This window comes from Pollicipes pollicipes, unplaced genomic scaffold (assembly GCF_011947565.3).
Source record: "Pollicipes pollicipes isolate AB1234 unplaced genomic scaffold, Ppol_2.1 Scaffold_3087;HRSCAF=3621_pilon_pilon_pilon, whole genome shotgun sequence".
Classification (NCBI taxonomy): domain Eukaryota; kingdom Metazoa; phylum Arthropoda; class Thecostraca; order Pollicipedomorpha; family Pollicipedidae; genus Pollicipes; species Pollicipes pollicipes.
The window spans coordinates 10,157,797-10,183,513 of record NW_023596225.1 but is presented as its reverse complement, the minus strand read 5'-3'; the positions used below and the strand labels follow the sequence as shown (position 1 = coordinate 10,183,513).

Here is a 25,717-nt window from a genome sequence, read left to right as displayed (position 1 = left end):
TGTGCTGCGTGCTCACCTTTGCCTGGATCAAATGGATCCAGTTCATGAAACAGTCGCATTTGCCAGTTTAAACTCATGGAATCAAAGAAATTTGGTCGCGCTTAGGATCTTGCCCTACACGGTAGTGGTGCAGTCCTGAAAGCAGCATGTGAATCCCGTGATCCTCAAGCAGCATGTCGTTGGGATGCTTTATCAACACCGTATTCAATGGTCAGATTTGCTCTCCGTTATTACATTCAAATAAGCAATAACAAACTTCTGGAATCGGGCATGCAGACCATAATGTAGCTGCGGGCAAACGGGCATTAAATATAATGCAGCGAAACCTTCGTCACCGTACATGCACACGCCTATACACTGATACATTATGTGGCCAAGTGGTCTAGGTGATGTTATGTGCTTCTGAGAAAAAGTAACTACACGGCTATAATATTTTGTCCGCAGCCATAGGACAACGGACGTCGCCTACGCTGGGGAGAGGGGGGGGGGGCCGGGGAGGTTATGGCCACTTGGATCATTTCTTTCCCCTCAACACTCGAAGGACCACTGTCAAACTTCTCACAAAGTTGTGGGTTAGTGATTTAGTGTCATATGACCACTAACCACAGCCATAGTTTTATGGCATCGTCCCACCTTTAAAAAATGTGTGCTAACGCCCCAGCATGCCTTGCTCTAATTTCATTTACGGTACACTGGTTTGTCGTTGACAGCCATGTTCTCTAATGTTTGACTTTTCTTTAAGTAAGACTTCTAGTTCATTTAATACCTGAGTTGTGGTCTACTGCTTTGCTCCACCAGCTCCAAAGTGTCATCTCGGTTCCGGAGAAGTGTCCCAAATGAGGTCTCAGGTCGAGGTGAAAGTCTGTCAGTGAACGGAAGAGGTGTACGATTAGTTTTGAATAATAATTGTCGTTAGAATGTGGCCTGCGCGGAAGATGATGTGGCGCTGCAACAAAACGCTCCATATATATATATATATATATATATAATATGTTATGATATATGGCACACCATATATAAAAACAAAAGAATAGAAAAGCAATGCTCCTGTGGTCTGACGCCTGTTCCTATTTCCACGCCGCTCTAACTACATTGTGATAAATGGGTATCCATTTCCCGCCATACAAAGTCTCTGAAGTTTTGCTCTAATTTCATCTTTGTTTTTGCCATTCTCGTTTTGCAGATGCTTGCTTCGCTGGCATTTTTCTATCGATCAACCAGAGAAACCTTCCATGAAATAATGACCACATGCTCAACGCTTCAATGCTGAAAATGATCAACAGATGCACAGTACTTATTTAAACTTTCTGTTCATATGTCCTGTCCTTATCATCATTACAAATTGATTTCCGCTGTGCACACTGCTTGCGGGCCTCGCGTCAACGCAAGGCACGTGCACCATATAATTTACGCCAGATAGGTCAAAGTTCAGTACAATACAAGCCGTGCCCGTACATCATCGATGCGGCCCGTACATAGGTGTGTCAAATGCAACCCAGGGGCGCACTTGTTTTTGCTGTTGCGCTGTTCCCGTCCTAAAGCAAAAGAATTGACTTCAATTCGAATGCCGACTTGTAAGCATTAATCAGAATGCCCCTAGATAACGTAGTCCATTTGACGAGACAACGCACGGTTTTCACCCATGTGATCTTAAGCGAAAGCCCCACGCCTCAAAACAAATGCTCCAACAATCTTAGCGCATGCAAATGCAGATGGGCTATGGTAAATATGCAGATCGGAGATGAAAGCAGTGTTTCGGCACGGAGCTGTTTTCTTGGGTAAACTTCTCAAGACACATAAGACGTGAGTAGTGTTGTATATCAATGCTTTGAGTCAACTAGAGCCGAGTTTTAAAAAGCCATTAAGCCATGATGCGTCCCCTCCCCAGCCCCGTGTCAACTAAACAAATAAGGCTGGTGCGATTTCAGGTCCAGCGAACTGCGCCAGCCTGTACGGTCCCGCTCCTTTGATGCAGATTCCCCTGAGCCTGTTCTCCCGGCCTGGGCCATCGCGCAAGAGCCAGCTCCAAATGACCCCTCGGCCTCAGGTGACCCTGCTGCAACCCACGCGCCCTCGCGAAGTCAGATGAGTGAAAACGGAATGCACCGTCGTGCCTATAACCTGCCGTGCCCACAGCGCTTCGAATGAGTTTGGGTTTTGGATGGATCAGGTAAATAGAGACAGAGAAGGAAACGTTTGTATGTCACAGTTATTACATTTTGTATGTCATGCATTTGCATTCATTGAGCACGTTCTGCCTCCTAAAGTTCTAACGCAAGGTTCAGGTCGTGCCAAAATGTTCCCCTTCATGTCGGTAAACACGACATAGATTTTATAGGATTCCAACGCCAGATCGATGCGATGCATCGCATCGAAATATATCGTAGCATGGATGCGGCTCATCGAAATTGTGCCATCGATGTATATCAAGAATCACATCGATTGTTCCTCTGAGTGAACAACCTTCAGGTGGTACTACAGACGTTAAAGACGTTCTAGCGAACATCGATTATATTGGCGGTACTTAATATTTAGAGCTGCGCTCGTTTTATTTCGTCACTGCTAATGAGGCAGTACTTAAGGGAGCGGACCGGCGGACTGGCGGACACAGGCGGACTGGGAACGAATCGGGTTAACTTGCAGTGCCTTGCCTGCAACATCGCCTCTGCACTCGGCTCCTTGCGATCGACTGTGGCCTTCGGCCAGCTGCAATGTGGCCTTCGGTCAGCTGCAATGTGGCCTTCGGTCAACTGCAGTGTGGCCTTCGGTCAGCTGCAGTGTGGCCTTCGGTCAGCTGCAATGTGGCATTCGGTCAGCTGCAATGTGACCTTCGGTCAGCTGCAATGTGGCATTCGGTCAGATGCAGCGTGGCATTCGGTCAGCTGCAATGTGGCATTCGGTCAGCTGCAATGTGGCCTTCGGTCAGCTGCAATGTGGCCTTCGGTCAGCTGCAATGTGGCCTTCGGTCAGCTGCAATGTGGCATTCGGTCAGCTGCAATGTGGCCTTCGGTCAGCTGCAATGTGGCATTCGGTCAGCTGCAATGTGGCCTTCGGTTAGCTGCAATGTGGCATTCGGTCAGATGCAGTGTGACCTTCGGTCAACTGCAGTGTGGCATTCAGTCAGCTGCAATGTGGCCTTCGGTCAGCTGCAATGTGGCATTCGGTCAGATGCAGTGTGACCTTCGGTCAGCTGCAGTGTGGCATTCGGTCAGCTGCAGTGTGGCATTCGGTCAGCTGCAGTGTGGCATTCGGTCAGATGCAGTGTGGCCTTCGGTCAGCTACAGTGTGGCATTCGGTCAGCTACAATGTGGCATTCGGTCAGCTACAGTGTGGCATTCGGTCAGATGCAGTGTGGCCTTCGCTCAGCTGCATTGTGGCATTCGGTCAGCTGCAGCCACACACTCTGCAGGAGCGACACACGCGCTGCTCGTACTCGGGTGGCGGGCGCTGGTGCGGCGCTGGTGCTGGCACTGGGGGCGCGGCCGCTGGTGCGGCCCAGCGGCTGGGCGCTGCATGAAATCACCGTGCGTTCGTTCAAGGGATGCCAGCATGTCGCCCTTAAGAGCATCCCGTACTCCCGGCCGCCGGTGGGTGACACGCGTCTCCGGCCTTCTCGTGGCCGCCCCGGCTGGTCTGGGTGCGCGATACCACCCGGCGGAGTCCCGTCTGCCTGCAGTACGATACGATACGCCACTCAGCATGGGGTGTGGAGAGGACGGCCTGCCCGTGAAAGTGTGCTTCCTCGGCTGCCGGCCAGTGACGCACCGTCCGATCTGCCGTCATGGCGTGGGCTGGGAATCCAAGGTGGAAGCTTCTTCAGCGGCTCTGGCGACGCCAGTCTCAATAGCATTCTCTGTCTCATGAATGAAGACTCCGCGATCGTCCGCTTTAGCTACCGACTCGCTGTCTTCCGCCGAGGGGCACAACGGCGCCGGGTGGCCTAAGCCTGCTGCCCCCTGTACTGGCGCTGCATCAACGTCTTCCGCTGCAGTACCAGCGTGCAGTTGATGACGCTGTTCTGCGGGTGGCCCGGCTGTACCAGCGTCTCGCTGCGGGTGATCAGCCCGCCGACGTCCGGCCTGGGTCCACCGAGCCGCTGGCCAGACGGGTGACGCCTCACCCGGTGGCGCCGCACTTCAGCGCCGAGCTCGGCTTCCATCGGAGCAGAGCCGGGGCACGCCCGAGTGCGTGCGCTGCGCACATGTCACCGAACTCCTGCGCGTGCTTGGCATGCTCCCCTCTCATCCCCCTCCCCCCTCTCTCCTTCTCTCAGATGAGTGGCCTGGGTCAATAGTTCTGCCCTCGCGTAGACCACATCGCCATGTCGCGCTTGCTGCCCGCCGAGCCGAATGTGCTGTTCCTTGCTGCCCATCGAACAGCATGTGCTGTTCCTGGCTGCCCGCCGAGCCGAATGTGCTGTTCCAGCGTGGCGGGGTCAGCTGTGTGTGCTGTGTGACGGGCGGCGTCCGGGACCAGGCTCTGTTCATCCTGAGCTTTGCGCGAACCCTCGTAGAAGCACTTGAGAAAGCTCATGCGGAGACCTGTGCAGGCCTGGACATTTGATATCTCTTGGTGGCAGGGGCAAAGCTAAAAAAAAAACATGTGGCGAGACCAGTTGAAATCACTGACAAAACTGGATGTTTTCCTCAGAGACAATGTGATTAGAAGAGATTAGATCTCTTCGAAGTTTTCCGCAACCGCCATTTCAAACGCCCTTTTTCGACCAAGGCAGGGCTGGCCTCGCAGTGCGTACCCGCCTACATGGGCACAAGCACCACGCGGGCACGGTGAACCGCGTTTCACCGAGCCTCTGCACATCCCGGCACGCTGCTGCGCCGTTAGTGGCGCACATCCCGGCACGCTGCTGCGTCGTTAGTGGCGCACGCTGGCCGGACTGTTCATGACGAGCGGCAGATACTACCGCGGTTAAGACTCTCCTGAACACACTGCGTTCCGTCTGCTGGTCAGCCCGCGGACGGGCCTCATGTGACGCGGCTGGCCCGTCGCAGATGTCCTCGATACACACGCCGGGCCTTCTTCATGCGCAGAACCAACGTCACATGCGGCTCAACGGGGCGCTGTCTCTCGGAGCCAGAGCGCTCGAGGAGCGCGTCCGCTTCTGGAGCGTGGAGGAGCTTGCCGCGGGCCGAGTGGTGAAATGCGTACCGGCGACTGTTCACTCAGCGACGGGAGGAGCTCTGCTCTCCATGCGAGACCCATTCCGACTCGTCGAGTCGAGGCTTCCGACGATGCGGTGCAGCTGAAGGAATGCTCTTCTTCTCTTGGGGATAAACTGGAAGCATTCTTAAACTTAACCTTGAGCTCGAGCTTGGCGATCGACGTTTGAGCATTTACATCGCGTTATCATGTATCATCAACGGTCTTGAGTGTGGCATAGTATTTCTTTCGGCTTTTTCCGCGTCTTACTGTCGGCTTTCCCTCCGCGTCTTAATGCCAATCCCTTTCCGCGTAAAACCCAAACCACCGAAAACAACCGCTGGAAATCGGCGATAATTTTTTTTTTTGTCATGGGTCCGCTTATAAATGGTGAGGACCGCCAGCCATGATGACGACCATATCTTACCACGTGTTATAATTGCTACATTACCACATGCTACATTTATGTTTGTAAGGTACCAGTTACCGAAAATGTTTGCCACGCGTTTTTTTTTTTGGTGGACAGCGGTGATGACTTCTCTCATTTTCATTTTACATGCATTCTGCGGCGGTGAGCGTCACTGCACGGTGCCTGCGTGGACTGGGTCTGTGCGGACAACGAGGAACCTATATGTGCCAGTGCTCGCTATTAATAACAGGTCTTCGAGACCGTACTCACACTTGCCAAGACCCAAGGCTTTTTTCTTGATTTGCGGCGGTTTATTAAGGGTCTATAAATAGAAAATAATGTGGAGATCTTATAACTGTTGGACTAACGCTTATAGCGATTGACTTTGCGGTAAAACAAATCGCTGTACCTTGCGTCACCTGGGGCAAGACGTGGGGATAATAAGCCATATTTGCAGTCAAGCTGTTCCTGTCGGTATATTTAGAGTACGGTTTGTGACGACAGGGGCGGATCCAGAGGGGGGGGGGGGGGGGGGGGGGGGGGCGGGGGCACGGGGCTATGGTCCCCCCTTGGGCTCCGAAGTAGTCCATTGGCTGCGAGGGGGCCCAGCACCTGCCGAACAGGTGCAGTTTTTAAAACACAAAACGCAACAAAACTGGATATCTCTGGTCTTCCAGACGACCAAGAACAGCTGTAAGCGAAAGTAAAGGGCCTATGGGAAGTCAAAAAATTATTCAATGATCGGAGAAGTTGTGGACTGGAAATTTTAAGCTTCATTTCACTGTCTAGGGGCCTCATGCTGTTTCTGAGAGACCTATATGCCCACTTGCAGGATCATTTCGATAGTTAAGGGGCATTCCACGTTGTCGTTTATTTCTTTGATTTTGCTCGGGGGCCACGCACTGTTGTTGGGGCCCTTCCCGCTAGCGTGCTGGGGCACTCTTGTCAATCACGGGTCCTTCCCCGTGTTCTTTCCATTCGCAAGGAAGGCTCTGTGGGCTAAAGCTGGGTCCCATATCTTAACTTGCCGGGGTTTTCTCGGTTGCCCAGGGGCCCTTCACATGCGTATCGGTTAACCTACCGACACGCTTGCGATATGCTCATGGGCTCTCTCCATTGGTCTAGGGCGCTTCAAATTCTCTGTCACTTGCTTAGGGCCCTGCACTCTTGTCGGGGGCCCATCTGATGGCCTGCTTGGGCACAACAGTCGTTCGAGGACCCTTCACACTGGGTCTTGGGTACTTCTTTTCTTAATAGGAGGCCTGCGCTTTGGGGGGGGGGGGGGGCTATCTGATAACCTGCTCGGGCACATTCAATCGTTCAGGGGCCCTCTACTTTGGGCCTTGGGCACGTGCTATCTGAGTAGGGCCCTACGCACTTGTCCGGGGCCCCCTCTGTTCGCCTCCTGGGCCACACTGGATTGCTCGGGGGGCCCTGCACATTGGTTCTTGGTGTTTGAATCTAGGGCCCTCTGTTCTTATCGGGGGCATCTGATAACCTGTTCGGGTACACTCCACCTTTCGGGGGCTCTTCGCACCGGGTTTTGGGTACTTCTGATTTCAATGGAGGGCCTTACGCTCCTGTCGGAGCCCCTTCTGATAAGATGCTCGGGCCCATTCGATCGTGAGGGACCTCTACGTGTGGTTTTGGGTACTTCCTTTTTAAATGGAGGGCCCTCTGCGATTTTCGGGGGCCCTGTCTGTTAACCTGCTCCGGCGCACTCGATTATTCGGTGCCCCCTACCTCATGTCGTGGTTATTTCATATTTAAACGGGAGGCCGCACGCTCTTGCCGGGGCCCCATCTGTTAACCCGCTAGGGCACACTCGAATATCCAGGGCCCTCCACATAGTGTCTTGGGCCCTTCCTATCTGAACGGAGGGCCCTATGTACTTGTCGGCGACCCCATCTGTTCGCCACTTCGGCCACACTGAACTGTCCGGAGGGTCTGCACATTGGGTCTTGGTGTTTGAATTTAGGGCCCCACACTCCTATCTGGGCCACCTGGTAATTTACATGGGTATACTCCATCTTTTGGAGGTCCTCCGCCATGAACTTTGCGTACTTCTTATTTGAATGGAGGACCCCACGTTCTTCTGGAACCCCTTCTGATAAGCTGCTCGGGAACATTCTATCATTCTGGAGCCATTCGCATAAGGTCTTCAGCGCTCCTTATTCGAATGGAGGGGTCTACGCTCTTGTTGGGAGCAATATTTGTTAACCTGATCGGACACACTCGATCATTCGGGGCGTTCTTCATTGGGTTTTGAGTACTTCCTTTTTGAATGGAGGGCCCTACGCTCTTGTTGGGAGCAATATTTGTTAACCTGCTCGGGCACACTCGAACATTTGGAGGCGCTCTTCATTGTGTCTTGGGTACTTCCTATTTAAATGGAAGGCCCTACACTCTTGACGGGGCCCCTATATGTCAGACTGCTCGGGCACACTCGGTTGCTCAGGGCCCTACACATTGTGTCGTGAATATTTATTTTTTGGATGGATGGCCCTATGTTCTTGACGGGCCCTATCTATTAAGCTGCTCGGGGCCGGTGGCGGATGCTGAGGGGGAGGCACAGGACCCTACCTCATGGAGCATGCCGAGAGCACCTGAAGGCTTCGAAGGGGCCCATAATCGGCCGGACGGGCGCAGCTTTCTTACAACAAAAACACAATAAAATTGGAAATTTTTGCGCAAACAAATAAAGCAAAAAACAAATACGCAACAAAAAATGGAGACTTTTGGGACCGCAGACGACCAAGAACAATTGTTAGCAAAGTAAAGAGTTCATAAAATACAAGTTCATTTTTTTCTTGGCTGATTGAGAAAGTGTTGTTTGGGGAAAATCATCCAGCTCATTACGTTGTCTAGGGCCATTGTGCTGTTGGTTTCCTAACCCTATATATCCACTTGCCGGGTCAATCTGATCGCTAAGGAGCTTTCCACGTTGTCCTTGATCTCTTTGCATTTTCTCGCAGGGCCCAATGTGCCGTTGGGACGCTATCTGCCCCCATGCCTGAGCACTGTTGATCGATCAGGTTTTCGTCCACGGGTTCTCCCCATTCGTCCGAAGGGCTGTTTACACTTTTTTCCAGGCCCCATATGCCAGGGCACACTCAGTTGCTTAGGGGCGATTCATTTAAGTCTCGGGCTTTTCCTGCTTGCTTGGAAGGCCTTGCGTTGTTGCTAAGGCTTTTATGAGGTAAGGCACGGAGACACTCGATGCTCAGGGGCCATCTACTTTGATCGAGGGCTCTCTCCCTTTTGTCTCATCTGCGGAGGACTCTTCACTCGTATCGAGGCTCGCGTGGTTAACCCGCCCGCGCACTCTTGATCGGACAGGTGCATTAATTCATGGTCTTGGATAATTCCCCTTCGCTCGGAAGGTTCTGTGCTCTGGCCGGGGCTTTATATATCAGTCCACCAGGGCACTACCGGTCGTTCATGGACCCACCACGTTGGTCTTGGGTTCTTTTTGCTCGCTCTGCGGACCCTATACTTGTTGACAGGGGCCACTTTGTTGGCCTCTTGCGGCACCCATGATCGCTCAGGTTTCGTCCCTACTGGCCTTGGCGCCTTCGCCTCAGAGCAGCGGTGGAATATGCGCCGATGAATTTTTACGCGCAATTGCCGAGCGTAATTTTACAGGCCGCTGATGTCGTATGTGTCATTTTCGTTAGCTGTTGAGCGTGTGATACTTATTATTCTAGTACATCACGTTCTTAACATATTTCGAATGCTAGGATTTGTTGCACTCCTTTATAACAGAGGAAAAAATCTGCATTAGTCATCAGCCGTCAACTGATTACTTCGCCCAGCCGGCTAGCCGTAAAAACATAGGCTAGGAATCAAGTCCATGCTTGGTTTTGATGGTTGTTAGCAGTTAACTCGAGTTAATTTTTTACAGTTGTTTCAAAACACTTAGCCTCAAAACTACAGCATTATATATATATATATATATATATATATATATATATATATATATATATATATATATATATATGCTACACACAACTTGTCTTAAAATGTACGGACCAAAATGCAGGGATATTTTTGGAGAAGGTCCCAAACTCCAGGGGTCCCACAACGTCGCGTGCCTCCCCCTTGACGAAATCATGAATCCGCCCCTGTGTGACGACACTTACGCTTTAGAGCCACTAGCCTAGTGGCTTTATCCTGGTGGAACTAGGATAACGAAACGTGATAACCTTTCGTTATCCTGGTGGCAGTAGGTTAGAGTGCAAGTGACCGGCGTCATTATCGGCGCGAAGGCGACAAATGGCAGTGCGCACAGATTTTACATGCTCTGTGGCCTTGGATTTAACTTTAAATGCTGAAGGACACAAGCAATATTTGAGCAAAAAGCAACGACAGTGCCATAATTTTGAATAATAACTGAATAGATGACAATTATTTTTTTGTTGAAGTATTAATTCTAGTAATTAATAAGTCTATTTTGAAAAATACAATTTATTTTACCGTGGTTTTACTATTTTGCTACCAGGCTCGTTGCATTCACTACTGGTAAACAAAAGCGACCTTGAACTTTGTTTGGTGGGCGGTGGTTATACTGATAACGTGGCCGGGTGGTGCCGGATTGGGTGTTGGGGTCCGCGTGTGGGGTTGAAACATCTGTCTGTAACTTTATTGGAGGGCTATAAGGCAGATTGTGTTAATAAGGTGCTACGCACTGCTCTGCCGAGCTGAGCAACATGTTTCTGCCAGATCTGGATGAGGATCATGAAGGTAGTGAACTATGCGCAGCTGGGAAGTTATCGTGCGCCCCTGGAGTTGTGTTTTATTGAGCGTATATTGAGAATGGACACAGACTCATGTCATGCCCCATGCAATTTTTATATTGCACAATTTTCATGCTGGTGGAAGAGCAATGTAACCCAATTGAGATGTGAGGTGTGGGCTGCCCGAGCTTGTGTTGCATAATTTGTTAGATTCAATTTTAACTTCTGAATGGATGGATTTCAGGGTTCATAGTACATGCCAAGTAGCATTTGTCATGTGAGCATGATTCCTTCTATCCATCATGGCATTCCAGGTCAAAAACAGAATTATGGAGCAGAAGTTTTAATTGCCACACAATACTTGGCATGGTCCATCCTGCCTTCTGGTTTAAATTGACCTTAAACATTGCCTCTGCCTGGCCTGGGCCCTGAATTAAGTGCTACCCTCTGCCAGGTTCTGTCCATGTTCCCCACAGGCCATACTTATCTGCCTGGGTTTGGATTGGCTTTGGATTGTCTTCTTTGAAATTCGTGTAGATTTATGTTTTTGTCTGGGTGATCTGTCATTTGTTTTCATGTCATGTCACATCTACTATTATGATATTTACCTTGACAACTGTAATTATAAGTCATTCCAGCTATGATGCAGGGCTAGATTATAACTACTTTGGAAACATGTATGTGCAATAAGCTTTTTGGAATATGCAAATTAACCTGGTAGCACTCATCAGTGAAGGGTTTAACCTGACATAATGTGATCATTCTTTAACCTGATCATGCCTTTTTATGTACCAGATCTATCACATTTTCTTTTTCCACTTAATGAGTATGATTGAAAATGATCTATGATCTGTTACTTTCATGGATGTAATAAGTTATTGAGATTCAGGTTCATTTCATGAAAATTCAGGTATACTTTGACTGACCAATATCCACATGTTATGACCTACAGGCAAAATGTAATGCCCTTACTCTGAATTAACAGTGGGATGTGACAGTATGGTAGTCAGGTGACAATGCACAGTGATGGAATAAATTCTTAAATGATGAAATTTAAATATTGTTGCAGTCATTAAATGCCTCACATCCTTGTCACCTTCAGTGTTTTATAAAGGTCTTGGGATCTTGTGAGAATATGTGTGACCTTTATGTAGTTTTTTTGCCAAATGTTCTTGCCTTCCAGATTGGCAACTTTAGTTCAATGTGCTTGAAGGGAGTGTTCCACATTTGTATATGGTTTTGAGCTGAGACAGTCATTTTAAAGATCATTTAGTGCCGCTCACAGCTCTGCCTTTTTAGGACTTAAAACCCTCTGCTTCTGACCTTGATGCCTTGATCTTGTGCTGTCTGGTACATGCATTTTATTTCAAGGTCACCCAGGCCTGAATAGCATCAAAAAAGCCCATTGGAATATTGGCACGTTGTTAGCAATGCAGTGCTCAAGGCCAGCAGAAGAAATATCATGGATTGATTGGCATCAAATGTACACCAGCATGATTTCTGGCATCAACCGACTTCAATTGGCCCTAGATCAAGGTGATGCATCTCATGCAAATTTTAAACACAAATCACATTTTGTGTGATGTAATGCAGTAGCACAGACATTGACATGGTATGTTACAAAAATGGGACTAGAAATCAAGGTATTTAGGGATAGTGCCTAAATTAAGTATGCCAATGCAAGTAAACAATATAAAATATTTTGGTTTTAAAAACTTTTATGATAATAAAATGTTCATTTATACGACAACCCTACAAGAAAGAGCCAAAACCCGGGTGTGTGACAATATTTGGGTTATTCAAACAACGTAACAATTAGTATGATACCTCTCTGACAAGATGCAATAATATGTCTACAAGTGAGTGTGTCTGTCCACTACCGTGCAAATTTCGCACGGCCAGTTTGGCAACGAGTCATCAGTCATACCAACGCAACCAAAGCACGCATTGACGCATTTCCATGACGCAATCAAGCGATGACTCAGTGGGCATATGTACTGTCCACGCATATTGCTGAGTTTTGTTAATTGACTTATTGAGCATATTTACTAAGTAGTGATATTAGGTTGTCTAAAGCGGTCTTGCACTTCAAACCGTACCAATAGTTGCAAGTGAGAAATGTAGTGAGATACAACATGCAAAGGATGGCTTTTCAAGCACATACAAAGCAATATTGATAGCTGAAATCGTACCCTTCCACCCCACGAAATCAGTGCACATTTTGCATGTTTTGATACTGGTCTCCAGAGTGTGAAACCCATTAAATATTTATGTAATGTTACACATTCTCTGCAATTGCCTGCTGCCTGACTTGATGAGGACAGTGAGAAACATACACTATGATTGGTATCATGATTCGTAGCTCCTCTGAGCTTACAGCCTCTTCAATTACTTTTGCCTTTCCACCTTTTCGGCCTTTCCAGCTGACGTGTGCACTGGAAAGAGCAGCAGCCACCCTGTGCGCCCAGCCGCCCTGTCCTCTGACGGCTCGCTCCCCGTCCCCGCGGGCGCGAGCGGCGGCCCCGCTGACCGGCGCCGCCTCCGCCGCCAGGGATGGAGCCGACCGACACGGATGACGACATCGACATCCGCGGCGACCCGGCGTCGCTGCCGCCCACGCTGTACGTGCTGGAGTTCGCGGCGGGCGTACCGGCCGCCACGGTCGACTGGTACATCAGCCGCGTGCAGGGCCGCCGGCGCACTGGTGGCGCGGAGCTACTCGTCAGCGCCCAGCCCCAGCTCCAGGGCAAGGTCGGTCGACCGGCGCCTGCTGCGCTGGCACGTGTCTTCTTTGGCCGGATGGCGTTGAGAATGGACTGGTGCTCTGGCCACCCGGAAGCTGTGTGGAAGCGATGATAGGTGATAGGTGGTCAGGTTAACTCGCGAGTGACATAGAAATTATTTAGATATCCTAGAAGTCCATTATATCAAAGTTATTAAATTCCTATAGGTCTCTGTGCCGTAGTTGGCGAGCAAGGTCAGTAGACCGATCGGAGCTGGTGTCTGGTAGGCGCTGGGCGAGACGTGCACCAGCCTCTGTCTGACCGGAACAGGCTGGTGTCTCATAGTGGAAAGGGTCCTGTTGGGCCGGAGTCCAGCCTCGGACGGACAATCCACAGCGGTCGGATTCGCAGCTGCCTTGGTGTCCCTCCCGCCGACTGCAGCTGCCGTGGCGCCTCTCGCCGACTGCAGCTGTCGTGGCGCCCCTCCCGCCGATGCCGTGGTGCCCCTCCCGCCGACTGCAGCTGCCGTGGCGCCTCTCTCGCCGACTGCAGCTGTCGTGGCGCCTCTCGCCGACTGCAGCTGTCGTGGCGCCCCTCCCGCCGATGCTGTGGCGCCCCTCCCGCCGACTGCAGCTGCCGTGGTGCCCCTCCCACCGACTGCAGCTGCCGTGGCGCCTCTTCTCGCCGATGCTGTGGCGCCCCTCCCGCCGACTGCAGCTGCCGTGGTGCCCCTCCCACCGACTGCAGCTGTCGTGGCGCCCCTCCCGCCGATGCTGTGGCGCCCCTCCCGCCGACTGCAGCTGCCGTGGTGCCCCTCCCACCGACTGCAGCTGCCGTGGCGCCTCTCTCGCCGACTGCAGCTGTCGTGGCGCCCCTCCCGCTGATGCTGTGGCGCCCCTCCCGCGACTGCAGCTGCCGTGGTGCCCCTCCCGCTGATCCCGCCGCCGCCCCGCCCGCCGCGCCGGCAGGGTCTGGTGCTGCATCTTACGGCGTCGCGCATCAAGCTGCTGGAGACGGCCGAGCGCATGGAGATGCGCAAGAAGGACCGCGACGGCTACCTGCGCGACTTCACGTGCGCCGAGCTGGACGAGTTCCTGGGCCCGGCCGGCGTCGATGGCCTGCTCACGATGTGTGAGAAGCAGCGCATCGTGCTGCACGAGCTGGAGCACATTCGCGCGCGCACGGCTGAGGACCGGCTGCCCGGCTATCCGGCCGTCCGGCTCTACCCCGGCCAGAGTGTCAGTGAGTATCGGGGGGGGGGGGGGGGGGAGGGCGGGGGGATATTTCGGGAGGAGGCGGGGTTGTGAAACAGCGCGTTTGGAGTGTTGCAGTCGCTGCGTGACGGTGAGGTTGGATGTGTCAGGCGATGTGACACACTGTGGTGCTGCCGGTGCTGGTCCGGTTCCGTGGTGACGAAGACCCCCACAGACCGTGTCTGCCACTCCTTGTCTGCGCGGTAAGGTGACGACCGATGCCCGTGCACCCCCAGCCCGCCTGCTGCTGCAGGAGAAGGTGATCGTCCAGCTGTTCCCCACCCACGACCAGGAGGAGCTCGACCGGCTGGGCAAGTCCTGGTACGCCGCCCTCTTCCAGCGTCAGCCGTTCGGTGAGCGCATTCTCTGCACATGGATTGCCGATGCTTGTGGGCAGCGTTGGTATCAGATGCTTAGTGCCGCGGAGCCCGTTGACCTGGCTCTGACGCCGCCGTCTGATTGTTTGGTACAGACGTGGGGCCAACTCTGCAGTGCTCTCCAAGTCGTGCTGGGATGCAGGGCTCCTTTTTCCGGGAAAGTGGCAACCTTTAATAGGCAGCCGCTGGACCGTTGGGACGGCAGCGGATGCCCAGACGGCTTGTGGCAAAGGAGCCTTGTCCAAGGCTCAGTGCTCAGGGCTGGGGGAAAGCTTTGGCATCGGTGTCATGTTGAAGTTAGGTCATCAAAATAGATTTTGGGTGTAGTCTTTGCAGTTTTCATGTTTCTTACCCGTCACGCCTTTCTTCCCCTCCGCCACCTGATGGTGCTGATAGTGCAGTTGTTAACGCGTCTGCGTCAACCACTGTTAACACAATGTCTGGGAAATCAGAGGTACGGGGTTCGATTCACCGCGGTGTCCGCCCTTCCTACTAGGCTGAGAGGCGTCGACACCATACAGCCTCATCAGCTGAGTGAGTCGTAAAGCCCCAGTGACGATAACGACGACCTCCCTCACCTGTGTCTCCCTCTTTCGCATTGGCACCCACGGACGTGCCCAGATCAGTTAACGCGTCGAAAATAGACGTAGGCTTCTGCGCTCTGAAAATGAACAAAGTTTCCTAGATGTGCTCACTGTGAGACGCTTGCACCGCCCCCTGCAAAATCTTCATAACTCAACTTGACGTTCTGCATGACTCTTCGTTTCATACCGGCCCCCGTCCCGCTCCAGAGGACATTCGTGCTTACTTCGGCGAGTCTGTGGCGCTGTACTTCTCGTTCCTGGGCTTCTACACGGCGGCGCTGTGTGGTCCGGCGGCGCTGGGCCTGCTCCAGCTGTTCTTCTCGGTCGACACGCTGCACGAGTACGCTCTCTACTCGCTCTTCAACATGCTCTGGGTCACCGTCTTCCTGGAGGTGCGGTCTCGGTTTGGCCTCAGCCGGGTATCGGCCTGTTGGCCTGTTTACATGCTTTGTGTCACTGTGCAAAACATGTGGGTTAAAATATTTTTATTGGGAGGGGTTTTCTGTGTCTTTTTGTTTTCTGCGCCCTTTTGATTTCTGGGTCTTTTTTACTCGTCGCCGTTTCATGCTCATTTTCCATGCTATACTTACGTCAGAAAGGCGTCTTAACGCATCGTAGTCCGTTATGGCGTAAGACGAACGTGACCTGAGCCATGATAAACCAACTTGTTTACTGATGTATAAATGTTTAGATGTAGAAACGTGACATCCACATGTTCGCATGTCTTGGATGCCTCACCTAAGGTTATTGCGGAGTTGGTGTGGTGAATTTTGTGTTGTCTATCCTAGGGAGAGCCATGTATCCCTTGACGCCACATGCATTACCAGAGCACACGCGCCGAATTGCGCTGTGCCGTCGGTGCCCTGTCTCATACGGCGTCGTCCGCCTGGCTGGTCTAACGCGCCCCCTAATCCACTTAGCCCAAACGCCATGACGCGTGTAACTTCCGACCCGACCGCGTGCCGGCGCCACCGTCGCCGTCACTCACGCCTCCGCCGACCCGCAGGCGTGGAAGCGCAAGTGTAACGAGCTGGCCTACGTGTGGGGCGTCATGGACAAGACGCAGATGTCGTTCCTGGAGCCGCGCGCCAATCACCGCGGCGAGATGATCCGCGACGAGATCACTGGCCGCTACATGCCCTACTACCCGCGCTGGAAGACGCTGCTCAAGGTGGGCTGGGCTGGGCTGGGCTGGGCTGGGCTGGGCTGGGCTGGGCTGGGCTGGGCTGGGCTGGGCTGGGCTGGGCTGGGCTGGGCTGGGCTGGGCTGGACTGGGCTGGGCTGGGCCGGGCCGGGCTGGGCTGGGCCTGGCCGGCCGGCTCCGCCAGTGGTGGGCGGCTAAAGCGCTCTCCGCGCACGCCACGCGCGCCGTCGGACGTCGCCGCCCCGGACGTTCTGGCGCGGGCCTGTGGAGGGCGCGCGGGCGTGCGGCCACCGCAGGCTGGGGACTGGTGCGGCGGTAGGCTGGCAAGATGTTGGGGCGGTGACCGGATGCGAGCTTGGGAGCTGGTCAGCGGGCTGTTGTCGCCACGCCGTCTGTTGTTTATGTTGCTGTCATTGGGGCTTTACGACGCACTCAGCTGCTGAGGCTATATGGCGTCGCCTGCCTCTCACCCTGGCAGGAAGGGCGGGGCGCCGCGGGGACTGACCACGCCGTCTGTTGGTTGCTTCTGACGCCGGCGCGCTGCGGTGCTGACCGTGGACTGACGTCAGCGACGAGCGAATACCGTGGGCCGTCGACCAGCGTCTCTAACAGCTGCCTCCCCGCCGGCAGCTGTACGCCGTGTCCATCCCGACGGTCGGGGTGTGCCTGTTCGGCTCCTTCTACCTCATGCTAGTCTCCTTCTGGGTGGAGGAGTACCTGACGCTGCACCGCGACCAGTACGGCGGCAACCTGGCGGCGCTGTTGATCATGCTGCCGTCGGTCGTGTACTCGGTGGCCGTGCTCGTCATGAATAAGTACTACAACAAGATGACCACCTTCCTCACGGAGTGGGGGTGAGTCCGGCGGCGAGGAGCCTTGCTGGCGTGAGGCGAGGCGCGTGGGAGGCGGCAGAAGTCGGTCGCTGGCGAGGGTCATGTCAGAAGCAGGGCGGGTGAGCAAGCGGCTGTTCGTAGCCGGGGCGGGTCGTGGTGGACTAAATCTGTGCTTGCGTATACTCGTTGAAGTGCCATGGGCGGTTGTGGTTCATCCAAACGAGAGTTGCTCTGGGTTTCGAGGCGTTTGGGACGTGACCGCCACGGACTATAGGGTAAGGATTGTTCAGCAGATGTGGCATGGAAGAAGGCAAGGCGACGGGTCATGAGGACAAATTGGAAAGGACAAAATACTCAAAGAATCGTATGTAAAAATGTAAGGAGAAAGCAGCAAAAATACCATACGAGGTAACAAAAAACGCCAGGAAAACGTGCGCCGTCGTATGGGATAAAGGTCGCTAGGAAAACTGCGTCATGAGTGCATTTCGGATTGCAATGCTTTGCGGGAAAATTGCAGACGAAGACAAGACACTGCCTGAGGGGAGGCGCTGCCGTTTATCGTTCCGGCACTGGCCACGAGGCGTGCCCCTGCGAAGCGGTAGCTGGGAACGCCGCACCACTGCTGCCGTTGCTCCGCACGATTTTTGTCGAGTATCCAATTTTGTCAAACGACAGTGAAGTGTACAACGTCGTAGGGTCGGGATGAACATTGTTATGCTATGGCTTTTGTACTGTAACGTCCTCGCCTTGTACTTTTGGCATGCGATCTTCACCCGTACGAGTTTTTGTCCGCTGCGACTTTGATCCTGTACGGGCTTTCTTCCGTTCGATCTTTTGTCGGGCGATTTCTATCCATACTCTCGTAATCCCACAACATAGGTTCTCGTTTTATCCCGCACGATTTTTGCCCTTTTGCGACCTTTGAGATGCGGTCTTTCGGCATCTGATCGTTAACCACGTGGTCTTTCGCCTGGTTGCTGCTGGTCACTAGTGTGGGCGTGTCTGCGACTTGCCATGATCGCCTGGATCGGCTGTCGGGACCTGAACGGTTTGCGCTCGTCGACAGAGAACCATCGCACGCAGAAGCAGTTTGACTACTATCGGGTGATCAAGCTGGCTCTCTTTGAGTTCGTCAACAGCTTCATGTCGCTGTTCTACATCGCTTTCTACATGCAGGACCTGGAGATGCTGAGAGGCGTGAGTACACCGTGTTGAGTTGCGACGGATAGCAGCCTGGCCTGAGGCCATAGCTATCTGGCTGTATCGCTCAATGTGGATATTCGTTGCAGGCTCTGCCGTCCGTTCGCACGAGAAGCTATGTCTTTCCGTTGTCCCTCGCTGTTTCGGGGAGCTTTGTCTCAGGGAGGCATGAGGGATGTAATCGCATGAGACAGAATCATGGGTGTAGAGCCATTTCGGGCACACGTGTCATGGGAGCGCGTGGGTCTTGTGATTGGTTAGTCTTCAGGAGGGGGTTCGATGGCTTCACGTATGACACTGGGTCAGCGCGGTATGATGTGCAGGATACTGCGCCGCCAGTGACGGTAGCAGTCACACACTCCATGTGTGTCACTGGATCAGCGCGGTATGGTGTGCAGGATACTGCGCCGCCAGTGACGGCGGCAAGTCACACGCTCCATGTGTGTCACTGGGTCAGTGCGGTATGGTGTGCAGGATACTGCGCCGCCAGTGACGGTAGCAGTCACACACTCCATGTGTGTCACTGGATCAGCGCGGTATGATGTGCAGGATACTGCGCCGCCAGTGACGCCACACGCTCCATGTGTTTCACTGGATCAGCGCGGTATGATGTGCAGGATACTGCGCCGCCAGTGACGGCAGCAGTCACACGCTCCATGTGTGTCACTGGGTCAGCGCGGTATGGTGTGCAGGATACTGCGCCGCCAGTGACGGCGGCAGTCACACGCTCCATGTGTGTCACTGGGTCAGCGCGGTATGGTGTGCAGGATACTGCGCCGCCAGTGACGCCACACGCTCCATGTGTGTCACTGGGTCAGCGCGGTATGGTGTGCAGGATACTGCGCCGGCCAGTGACGGCGGCAGTCACACGCTCCATGTGTGTCACTGGATCAGCGCGGTATGGTGTGCAGGATACTGCGCCGCCAGTGACCGCCACACGCTCCATGTGTGTCACTGGGTCAGCGCGGTATGGTGTGCAGGATACTGCGCCGCCAGTGACGGCGGCAGTCACACGCTCCATGTGTGTCACTGGATCAGCGCGGTATGGTGTGCAGGATACTGCGCCGCCAGTGACGCCACACGCTCCATGTGTGTCACTGGGTCAGCGCGGTATGGTGTGCGGGATACTGCGCCACCAGTGACGGCAGCAGTCACACATGAGGCTATGGCTACTGAAAAGGCGTATAATCAGATGTGCATCTTGCAAAGCTTCAAAGCTAAACAGCCACTTAGTAGCGTATGTTGATGTGGTGGACCCACTGTCCTTGAGCAGTGAAATCGATGTTTAAAAGATTGGTTATCTTAATTGTGCTGAGAATATGGACCGTGTGTAATTGAGCTGCATCAATTACAGCTTGTGTGTTAGTCGATAGTGTTTGGTGTGGCGGTGCAGTTAATCAAATCGGTGGCCAGCTTCAGCCAGGTGACGTTGGGCGTGTTTATTTCAGCAACTGGCCGTGATGCTGATAATTCAGCAGGTGGTCACAACTTCCAGGAGGCTCTGCTTCCGATCGTCATTCGCACCACGTATTCCAAGGTGAGAGGCCAGCCGACAGTCGTCACCACCACCGGTCCAAGGTGAGAGGCCAGCCGACAGTCGTCACCAACGCTGGTCCAAGGTGAGAGGCCAGCCGACAATCGTCACCAACGCTGGTCCAAGGTGAGAGGCCAGCCGACAGTCGTCACCAACGCTGGTCCAAGGTGAGAGGCCAGCCGACAGTCGTCACCAACATTGGTCCAAGGTGAGGGGCCAGCCGACAGTCGTCACCAACACTGGTCCGTAGGCTAGTAAACGCAAACGAAAAGCGACAGCGACACATCATGTTGATGTAGCAGGATATGACCTCAAGATCGCAGTCACTGTGTTGTGGACATCATCGCCAAACTGGCCTGTAGTAGGTATCGTAATCGATGACAATCATTGATAATCGTTGTTTTCAACTTACAACGCTTTACATGAAATTGGCATGACGAGGTTATCACGCTCTCAGCTCAAGGAATTGGGGCATGTGCGTGTGCCCTTCATCGCACATATTTCCGTTGTCCAGGCAATTGGTGGACGTGATAAAGTATCACAGCTGTGATCGTCGGATAGCCGGAGTGTCATGGTTGTTAAGATCCCCGCAGCTCAGATGTTTTCGGCGTTTTGGGTGGTGGCACGCAACGTAGAATTTCACAGTCGTCCGAATTCGCTCACTCCCAGCTGGAGAATAGTGCAATTCGTGTGTATCAAATTTCCGGTGCACGTGGCCTGCACACAGTTAATGGCAGCCACTGCGTAAATGTATACTTTCTACGAACATTCTCCTTGCCTAGAACCTTTATCTACCTGGTGGAGGAGGACAGCGCAGCCTGCTGTAGCCCTGCTGTAGCCGTACTGCCGCCTTGGTGCGCAGTGTAACTGACGGCTGACTGTGGTCGACTGACGGCTGACTGTGGCCGACTGACGGCTGACTGTGGCCGGACTGACGGCTGACTGTGGCAACTAACGGCTGACTGTGGCCAACTGACGACTGGCTGTGCCGACTGACTGCTGGCTGTGGCCGACTGACGACTGACTGGCTGACTTATTACGGCTGGCTGTGGCCGACTGACGACTGGCTGTGGCCGACTGATGACTGGCTGTGCCGTTCCGCGGCGATGGACGTAAGGCGTGGTCGTGTGTAACGACCGTGATGTCCCCTCGTGTCGAGACCCAGACCAGCGCGGCTGAAGTCGCGGCGCTGAGCGTGGCGCCGTCCGCCCGTGCTGCAGGTCCAGGAGAAGGTAGTCAACCAAGCTGAAGGAGCACAAGCTGACGCGCCAGCTGTTTGAGAGTCGCGCCATCGATGCGGTGGACGCCGACGACGCGCGCGTTGCGGGTCAAGACGCTGGATGCGGAAGACCCGCGCGTGCTCATGGTCAACGAGCAGCTGCAGCTGGAGCGGTACCCGGTACGTGCGAGCGTGGACGGCCAGCGGCGCCGCGGGCTCCGTCCCTGGCCTCCCTGCTCTGTCTGTTCAGGGGGGCTGGCAGTTGGTGCGAGCGTGGACGGCCGACTGCGCGGCGGGCTCCGACCCCGGCCTCCTGGTTCGGTCTGTCCAGGGACTGACAGTTGGTGCTGGTGTAGCTCTGTCGGACTCCGCTATTGCATGCGTTCCCGTGAGAGAGGGGCCATCTTGAACGAGGAACTCGCTTCGGCGCGGCGTGCAGCTATTTGCAGTTTGAGGTCGCCATCAATAGACCGGTCTGCCCCCCCCCCCCCCCGCCCTGAGACCCCTGACGTTTAAGGGAAACTCCGCAGCGTTCCTTCTCGTCGGGAATGCCGAGACTTCGGCCGTGACCATTTCGTCTGCAGCTTGTCCGTGGCGGGATTAAGCTTGTGTGGTGTAGCTGCTGGGGCTTAGGCTCTTGTGGGGCCCTTCCGCGTCTCTTTCGCCCGTCTCTCAGTATTTCAGAACTGAATCAACCGCTTGCACGGCGGGTTGTCGCAAACAGGCTGTTGGCTTGTTGTCACAATCTGAAATGACAAAATTTTCACGATTTTTCCATTGAGTCCGACATCAAGCATAGTTTACGAGGCAACGACACTGTAGATTCGAATTGCTTGCTTATCTGGCAACTCAGCGTGATTCAAGTATACTCACGCAAGCAAACAAAAATACATGCGATTTTTTTTGTCATCTGTTGACGCAAAAGAAAAGAAGATGTTTGAACAAGTTAATGTTAGAATTTGATTAAAATCAAAGCATACTTAAGCCCTTCAGTGCAGTTGCAAGGAACATTGCATGCACCTAAGAACAGTACTGCTGCCATTTTTCCTCGCTAAGCTTTCAAGATATTTTTGCAGCTGTAAGTTGTTTCGGCAAAGACTTAGAGCTAAAATATCATTGCATGTATCTATTTTGCCTAATTGCTGAACGAGAGATAAGGTCATTATGCTACTATTAAAGTCGAAGCAGACACTTTTTAGAGCAATGCGGTGATTTTCAACCACTGTTTTCATTTCGATACAAAGAATTTGAAATCGGGGCGTGACATATCTGCCAGTGTGGTGCAAATAAACGAAGATATTTTGAAGATTGCCCGCTGCCCTTGCGACCAGCTCAGTGCCATTCAAGCATTCGCACGCTGCCACGAAACACTGCGACAAATCATCCCAACGAGAACCGATTGACCTCGTAAAAGATGACAGTTATTTCAATTGAAGGAACGGACCAGTGGTTCATCGAAATGTGTAGAATGCTTCCGGCATGGCCCCGCCGCTCCCTTTGTTTCGCTATCCCGCAAATTCGGGATCCGCCATTGATGGCACTGCGGTCGAGAAATTTTGGCTGACATCTGTCACCCCCATCTTCTCCCCCTCTCCCCACAGAAATGGAACTAGGGCGGGCCCATTATGTCGCTGGCCTGGCCGGCCGCTGCGGACGCCGGTCATCCAGGAGTGTCACGTGCTGCCCCGCTTGTTACGGCCGGTGATTCCATTGTTTTCAAATAACTGTGCAAGGCGACACTTTCCTGTTGCATGAATCAAATGCATTTACCAAAAATGAAGTTCAGCAACTGGGTGCAATGTCGATTGCATGCATGTGCGCTGGAGGCCGTGATCAGGCGACCTACTCGAGGTCACCAGGTAATATGCCGATGCCTCGTTTAGGAGATTGTTCACGTGTGATTTTTTCGCCGCTGCGACTGCAGGCCGTTAGGGGTGGGGCGGCCACGAGATGTTTTTTGCGTCTGCCGCCGTTTGTAGCGTGACTTAGGAGCTCCAACAAGTTCAGCTTGGTGGAGGTATTCTGACCAATCCCTGTTCTGTGACCTTGTCGTTCCCAGGCCGTATAAGGTGTACTGTGCTGTGTTGCCCTTTTCCTATTTCGAAGAGCTTTTCATCCGTTGTAGCCACCAGATGGACGCAAGAAGAGTTCTGGGAGTCTAAGCCTTTCTTTCGTTGGAATTTTCTCCGAGGTCAGGAAAGCTACGCTATTCTTTGGTGCGTTCCTTCATTGGGACATGCTAGGGGGGGGGGGGGGGGGGGGGGTACCCGAAACCAGTGCCCATTCCTCTGCTTGTGTGCACAGTGGTATAGAAAATTGACCGATGTGTTAAACACGCGTGGCTTTAGGGTTTGAGTCGCCGCCAGCCTTAATGCATAGGCCCATCACTAAAATTGCACGAAGCTAGAAATGTCGTATTTGGCGTCGTGGAGGCGGTGGATGTAGATATTTACGCGTTCTAGTACGTCTACGAAAAAAGCATTAGAGCAGCTTACTGAACGGGCCCCACAGGAAGGCTGTTGGCGAATTGTATCCGACTCTCTGTAGCGAAGAAAGACATGTGCCGTTAAATCCTTCGTCAGTCTCGCCATGGACGTTACACCTGGAGCCAGATATTCAGAGGGCCAGGGACTTTAGCGCGGGGTTTTTTCGTTTGTCTGTTTTTCGTTTTTAACTTGTCCAAGATAAGATTAGGATCAGGGGCGTTTTGCGTAGCCTCGTTCCCGCGCAACGTCATGAACTTTATGCCAAAATTGTACCAATATTTCGGGGTCTAGTTCCCCTCCTCCCCCCCCCCTCCCCCCCCCAGACAACGAGGCAGTTCCCGCGGCCACATCCAGAGGTGAGGATCCCATTGACGAGAAAAGCTGGGGCAGTGAGCGCCCAGCCATCCAGCTGCCCACCCAGAAGTTACCTGCACTGGAGAGATACGTGCTCAAACAAGCAGGCCGCTCGCAGACGCGTGCATCTACAGGGTTTGACATATCGCAGCAATGTCTCGAATGTACCGCGGTGTAAGATATTCCCGAAATACGGCCGGCGGAAAGGGTCTCTGGGGGGGGGGGGGAGGGGGGGGGGGCACTAAAGGGCAGGTGAAGCAGACTGCAGCATGCCGAAAACCCGGGGCGGGCCTCTAAAAGGCAGGTGAAGCAGTCTGCAGCATGCTGAAAACCCGGGGGCGGGCCTCTAAAGGGCAGGTGAAGCAGTCTGCAGCATGCTGAAAGCCCGGGGGCGGGCCTCTAAAAGGCAGGTGAAGCAGACTGCAGTATGCCGAAAACCCGGGGGCGGGCCTCTGAAGGGCAGGTGAAGCAGACTGCAGCATGCTGAAAACCCGGGGATGTTACAGTGAAGGGCGACGGAGATGCAGTCATTGAGTTGAATGGCGAAAGTTGCGTGTGTGGGCGTGGGCGTGTGGGCGGCCTTCTCGAGCTCTGGAATGGCTAAATACCATCGTGCACCGAAGCGCCATGAACAGGGTTACCCACAGAACTGGCGTCGACCTTATCAGATTGATGGGTGCCGTAGCGTCGATCACGTTTTCTTTTGACGCAGTCTGGTCTCGGCGCTCTCCGGGAAGGTCCGGCCTGTCACAGCTCAAGAAGCTTATTATGCGCGTCACCGCGTGCATTAATAACCCTTCCAACAGTTCCTCAGTTAAGACTCATGGAACAGGTCTTGGCATACGTGAAGGCCCGAGTGTGCGATGGCCGCTGAACAGCTGATAATGCGCCACAGCTTCACGCCGGGATCAAGCCCGAGTTAAACGGAGGGCTTTCACCCCTGATGCGTGCCGGAACCGCCTGGCGCCCGTGAAGACCGGTTTACGGCATATGGCCGGCGACGGGAGCGTGTGTGGCTGGGTGGGACGGGGGAGGCATGCGGAATCCGTTGGGATATCTCGTACTTGGATGCAGGTTTTCTGAGCCGCGTCCCGCGCTGTTGTGCGTGTTTCTAATTACAGATGGTCATGTCGCTCCCCGCACAGGTCACGGCGAAGTTCTTGAAACGCGTGGTCAGGGACAAAACATTCCTGATATGCCACATGTAAGCAATGGACACGCACGCCCGCGTTCTCGTGTTTGTGTTCGTGGCAAGGACTTGTCGAGCTCGCGGAGAACCACGCAGCAGCTTCGCTAGCCGTCCTCGGCCGAGCCGTGACCGTTGGCCACTAGGTTGGCTGTGACGCGTCTCCGTCGGCCGGGAGCCGCGAGCGGCGTGTGTGACGCTCTGGCGGCGTGCGGCGCAGGACACGTCGGACGACTACCTGGAGATGTTTGTGCAGTTCGGCTACGCCTTCCTCTTCTCGTCGGTCTTCCCGATGGCTGCCTTCTGGGCCGTCTTCAACAACCTGCTAGAGATTCGCGCCGACGCCTTCAAGCTGTGCAAGGTGTACCAGCGGCCGCCGGCCAAGAGCGTGCGCAACATCGGTGCCTGGATGGTAAGCGGTCGCCGAGCCAGGGACGCCGTGCGGTCAGTGCCAGGGGCGGCGCTATCCAAAAATGAGGGGGAGAGAGGGCCAGCTCCAGTAGCGTTGCGAACACTCGGATG

General features: G+C 53.7%; 2 protein-coding genes across 2 annotated transcripts in view; one reads left to right on the top strand and one right to left on the bottom strand.

Moving 5' to 3' along the window:
- Positions 1-25,717, bottom strand: part of LOC119089359 (zinc finger CCHC-type and RNA-binding motif-containing protein 1) — a 60,639-nt gene that overhangs the window by 9,359 nt on the left and 25,563 nt on the right. The window lies entirely within an intron of this gene.
- LOC119089356 (anoctamin-10) overlaps positions 1,730-25,717 on the top strand; it is a 26,104-nt gene continuing 2,116 nt past the window's right edge. The window contains exons 1-12 of the mRNA XM_037212024.1: positions 1,730-1,803; positions 1,929-2,047; positions 12,854-13,053; positions 13,994-14,267; positions 14,515-14,631; positions 15,447-15,631; positions 16,246-16,410; positions 17,014-17,236; positions 18,283-18,413; positions 19,865-19,953; positions 21,232-21,349; positions 25,416-25,607. Of these exons, the coding sequence (XP_037067919.1) occupies positions 1,742-1,803; positions 1,929-2,047; positions 12,854-13,053; positions 13,994-14,267; positions 14,515-14,631; positions 15,447-15,631; positions 16,246-16,410; positions 17,014-17,236; positions 18,283-18,413; positions 19,865-19,953; positions 21,232-21,349; positions 25,416-25,607 (1,875 nt within the window). The 5' untranslated portion in view covers positions 1,730-1,741. The remainder of the gene's footprint in view (positions 1,804-1,928; positions 2,048-12,853; positions 13,054-13,993; positions 14,268-14,514; positions 14,632-15,446; positions 15,632-16,245; positions 16,411-17,013; positions 17,237-18,282; positions 18,414-19,864; positions 19,954-21,231; positions 21,350-25,415; positions 25,608-25,717) is intronic.